Here is a 5,290-nt window from a genome sequence, read left to right as displayed (position 1 = left end):
AAGACGTGAGTGTGTTGAGAAAAACCGATCAGATAAGCGTTTTGGACTTTGGGTGATATTTACCAATTTTGCCATTACTGAAAACACCTGTTCTCCGTGTGTTTTCTGTTTTGGAGAGAGAAAAGCAAAAGTGAGAAGCAAAACACCTTTTACCTCTTTCCGTTTTTCAGTATTTAAAAAGGAAAATTGAGAACAGTTTTTAGAATTGAAAACTGATTTTTAATTACCCAAGCAAGTTTTTCAGTTTTTTAATTTTTAAAAAGTGAAAACAGTTTTTGAAAAGTGTTATCAAACAGGCCCTAGTTTTCATCTTTTGTTTTTTCCTTCTCATTCTTTTCCATTTCGTTTAAATCCACGTGTAGACAACAACAGACTAATTTTTTTGTTTGTTTCCATAAAATGCACTTCGTTAATGTCAATTCATAGTTGTTCATTCTTATCCTTTATTCAAGAATAATCATATTAGACATTGACCTTGCATGGTAGCATTTATACAATAAGATTCTGGGAATACAAAAGAGAATTTTATGCCATTTAGACTATTGTCACCTTTTCAATCTTCTTCTTTCAATTCCACCCCTTCCATTTGTCCCTCCTTTATAAAGATGAACTTCCAAAGAGTTCTATAGGCTAGCACCTCATAAATTTGCACAAGTATCCAAGCTTAATTTTTTTTGTGTGAATATTTGGGTACTTTTCAATGAATGAAAACAAAATTGATTGTGTGGGACTGATTCAACAAAGTCATGGACTAACTGGTGATTTTGATTCTGAGTTTGGCAATCATTCTAACACAATTATGAGCAGGTTTGAGTCACCAGCTTCTGCTTTTTATGCAGCAGAAAATTGCATGGGCTTCTCAGAATATGATTACCAAGTTGGTAATACTAATCAATCTTTGAGCTCTCAGTTAAATAAGGTTCATGATTTGGAATTCCCTTTATATCAATCTCCAAGGTTAAACCTTTTCATGAATTCAGCAAACCAACCTGACCCTTTATCAAACACTTTGCAAGCAATGGTGAAATCTCAATTGAATAGTAATCAAGACAACAAAATTTCATGTGGGGATTTTCCCAGTTCCAAGTTTGTTCCAATTGAACCACAGAAGCTTTTATATGATGGTGTTACTTCAGTTAGCTGGAGCTCATCAAGTCTTAACAAAGGAAATCAGGATTGCATGGTAAGTGTTTGTGGAAAAACCAGAACCAGATATTGATTTTATCCTTTAATTTTCTCCATTATTTGAAGATTCAATTGGTTTATATTGTGGCATCTGTTTGCAGGCTGTTTCTGGATCTTCAGGAAGTGTGTCAACTGCTTTTGGAAACTCTTCTTCTAATGGATCAGTGATCTTGAGTAAAACGCGTATAAGATGGACTAAGGATCTTCATGAGAAGTTTGTTGAGTGTGTGAATCGCCTTGGTGGTGCTGATAGTAAGTAACTTGCTAAAATTTTTCAATTGGAAAAACATATATTTTACACCTGTTAGTTCTCTAAAGAATGCTTGATTACAGAGGCAACACCAAAAGCAATATTGAAGATGATGGACTCAGATGGTTTGACTATCTACCATATAAAAAGTCATTTGCAGAAATACAGAAATGCAAAATTCATGCCAGAGTCAGCTCAAGGTAATTTCTTTCATATCAGCACAATTGCAGTCTAGTTTCATTCGGTGCTTGAATTTATAAGCATTCTTGTAATAATGATCACTTTCACTCCTCATACTGAATCTTAAAAAATGTCATGTTTCAGGGATATCTAACAAAAGAGTCCATACAGAAGATGTGCATCATCTTGATTTCAAAACGTAATGCTATTTTTTTTGCCTTAACTACTAGTATAATTCTAGAGTACTTCCATTAAGATGCAGAAACTATATAAATCTGCTAAATTATTGATTTGCAGTGGCTTGCAAATTAGAGAGGCACTTCAGCTGCAATTAGATACTCAAAGGCGTCTTCATGAGCAGCTAGAGGTACATCCTTGCTATGGTTTTCTCTTACAGTTCTGTATTTGTTTATGTATATTTACTTGTTCTCCTGACCTATCAGGTTCATACTTGGCACTTCATTTTTATGACCTTTTCACTCTCTATAAAAAGCTTCAGAATTGGCCAAATCAGCTGAAAGGCTCTTGAGCATTGAATTTCACTTTTTTACCTTAAGAAAAAGGGGACTTCTCTCATGCTCTCTCTAATTTAGAGGATTGTGCTGTCCTCTACTTGTTAGTCCCTGAAATTCAAAATTCAAAACTCTATTATCTATTCTGACATGCTCAAAGCTAGCTTACATTCTTGTACGACTTTCTCATGCGATTCATTTTTCTTTTTCCAAGCACACAATTTGATATTTAGTGTAAAATTACAGTTTCCCAAAAGGCTACTCCTTTTAAGAAAAAGATAAACCACTTCATCCAATTTTGGTATGGGAAGAAAAGCATTGTTGTAGAGCCTACAAGGCTGCAATCTCAGTAATTAGGTACATAATCTAGTGTGGTTATATATTTTATACTAATGAAAATAAGCATGAGTAAGGGTAGTTATAGGTTGAAACAATGTTGAGGAAACTGGATGTTAAAATTAATGAATCAGTTTAAAATAGATGGATTCTAATAATACTCTTCTTGGTCCAGCTTCAGAGAGCATTACAGTTGCGAATTGAAGAACAAGGCAAGCAGCTGAAAAAAATGTTTGACCAGCAGCAGAGGACAAGTGATAACCTCTTGAATACTCCAGATATAGCCAATGATGCTACAGCAATTAGTCATAAAGATGTTGAAGGTTCTGTTTCTGAAGGGGCTTCAGATTCCTTCTTTTCTTCCAAATCCACAAAAATAACATAATTTGATAGTTACTTATGAATAACATTACAGTTTTACCAAAAGTTGACTTACTCCTTGTTACAAACAGATAAACCAGCCATTCCATGCATTTTTTGTTATGGGAAGAAAAGCATTGTTGTAGAGCCTACAAGATTGATAACTTAGTAATTATGTACATAATATAGTTTGGTTATATATTTTATAGAATAGAAACCAAAATGATGCAGAATGTCAACTGCACAAGGTGAACATGGTTTGACTAGGTGCTCATGGTTAGCTTCAGCCTGCAGGTATCCAACTCATTTCTATGGTTTGCCATCTACCCCAACCCAACTCCAAATTACCCCAATCTTTGTATTTCTTTTCAAAAATTTATTCTTCTCCTTAACTTATAAGAAGGAGCAAATGTATGTGTTAGTCATTCATCCAATACTTGAAGCAAATTTCAGTTATAGAAGCCATTTAGCATAAGAGCAAGGTTCCCCAACTTCGTGTTCACTCGGTTTAACCAGAAATTGGTCATTGTGTTTTTCTCACCGGAGTAAATTCAGTCACTTGTTTCGAAAAAACCATTTTCAATCATTTTTCAAAAATCTAACGCCATAAATGTGCTTGAAAGGGAAAAAAAAAAAACATTAGAAATCAAGTTTCGCTGCGAACGAGGTGTTACAGTGAAAAACGAACTCGCTAAAAACTTTACTGGCAAATTTTTCGATCGTGGAAAGTTTGAAGGTTGGAGACTATACGGCATACGCCACTGCCAAATCACCATCACATTATTCGTTGACTTAGATAATTGACCAAAGTTACTTGAATGGTAATTTTATGAGATTACATTGTAGCCCCTTCTCTTTCCAATATTCCCATTTTGTTTTTCTTGGTAAGCAATATTCCCATTTTGTGCCTAAACTTCCCGTAATTTCCTTCGCTTACTATACTTTTCATATTTGTATTGCGACCCCTAAATTTTCCAAATTTTCATTTTCACTCCCATTCTTATAAGAATTACACTTTCACCCCTATATTTTCAGAATTCCCTTTTGAGGCCAAATCTTTGAAAGTTTTCCTCATTACCACCATATCATTCTACATTTCTTTATATTAAAAAAAATGCCGCCCAGGCATAAAAAACGGATCATAAAACACTAGGAATTCTATAACAGAAATTTGCTTCAAGTATTGGATGAATGTCGCACAGAAACATTTGATCCCTTTTATAGGCTAAGGAGAAAAATGCAATATTAAAAGTAATACAAAGATTTGGGTAGTTGAAATGGGTTGGGGTATATGGTCAACCATCTATCTATATACTAGTATGTATACCCGTGCCGATGCACGGGGCATATTTCCGAGTATATAATAAATTGTTTTTAATATATATAGTTATTTATTTTGTATAAATAAAAAATAAATATAAATATAATTTTTTATTTCATTAATTTGTTTATGATATAATAATATAATAAATTGTATATTTTTGTTTTTTTTTCTTTTATTTTTGTTTTTCCTATCTCCAAATAAGTCTACAAAATTTATTACTTATAAAATTTGATAGAAAATATGTATTACATATTAAATTACTTTTTTTTACACTATATCATTGTGATTTCCTAAACTCTATATAACTAAATACATCTGGGTATTCAAAATTTAAAGAATGCAATAATAATTCTGTTATATAAAATACTATAAAAAAAGCAAGAACATTTAATTAAAAATCGCAATAGATATCTCTGGTGAAAAAACACAACATTCTAGTGAAGCATACAAATTTTTTGGATTTAAAATCCAATCTATCTAATTGTTCACCACCAAGATAAATAAAAAACACAATAAAAAATTTCCATAATTAACTTCTGGTGGGAGAATTTTTTCACGAAATTATTTCGTTCATGACTCCAACATGAATAACGTGTGGATCATCTTTATGAATTTCAAACCAAACAAAATGATTCTCTGTAAGGTTATTCGCTTTGATGAATTTTTTCCACCCCTTCTTCAAGGTGCACTCTGGCTCTCTCCTTGGGTTCCAAACCAATTCACAGTAAAATCTTCTGTTTTTCTGATCTTGCAGAACCAAATTGTAATGCTTCTTAAAATATTTAAAAAGTCTAGAAAAAGTTTAAAAATTATATTAAAACATTTTCTATTAGTTTCATCTTGAAGGTACGTATCAGCTTTTTTTTATGTAACCTAAACATCAACAAATTTTAACTATATTTTCAATCCCCGTGTGACAAATTGCTCTCTCTCTCTCTCTCTCTCTCTCTCTCTCTCTCTCTCTCTCTCTCTCTCTCTCTCTCTCTCTCTCTCTCTCTCTCTCTCTCTCTCTCTCTCTCTCTCTCTCTCCTCTCTCTCTCTCTCTCTCTCTCTCTCTCTCTCTCTCTCTCTCTCTCTCTCTCTCTCTCTCTCTCTCTCGCGCGCGCGCTAATGTATAGAAGACTTGTTATTCCAACAAATTGT

The 5,290-nt window shown here is 33.1% G+C and overlaps 1 protein-coding gene across 2 annotated transcripts; it reads left to right on the top strand.

Moving 5' to 3' along the window:
• The first annotated feature begins 459 nt into the window (after positions 1–459).
• Positions 460–3,445, top strand: LOC130732675 (myb family transcription factor PHL5-like). 2 transcript variants are annotated; one of them, XM_057584679.1, is made up of 6 exons: positions 460–1,183; positions 1,287–1,437; positions 1,519–1,635; positions 1,760–1,814; positions 1,913–1,982; positions 2,059–2,613. In XM_057584679.1, the coding sequence occupies exons 1-6, from the start codon at positions 701–703 to the stop codon at positions 2,131–2,133; spliced, it is 951 nt and encodes a 316-aa protein (XP_057440662.1). In that variant the 5' UTR covers positions 460–700; the 3' UTR covers positions 2,134–2,613. The 2 variants fall into 2 exon arrangements, with proteins under 2 accessions (XP_057440662.1, XP_057440661.1); XM_057584678.1 differs by lacking the exon at positions 2,059–2,613 and adding an exon at positions 2,639–3,445 and having other exon boundaries at positions 468–1,183.
• Positions 3,446–5,290: the final 1,845 nt, after the last annotated feature.

Source organism: Lotus japonicus, chromosome 1 (assembly GCF_012489685.1).
Source record: "Lotus japonicus ecotype B-129 chromosome 1, LjGifu_v1.2".
NCBI classification, from domain to species: Eukaryota; Viridiplantae; Streptophyta; class Magnoliopsida; order Fabales; family Fabaceae; genus Lotus; species Lotus japonicus.
The sequence above is the reverse complement of the archived record's forward strand: the minus strand, read 5'-3'. Positions and strand labels throughout refer to the sequence as shown.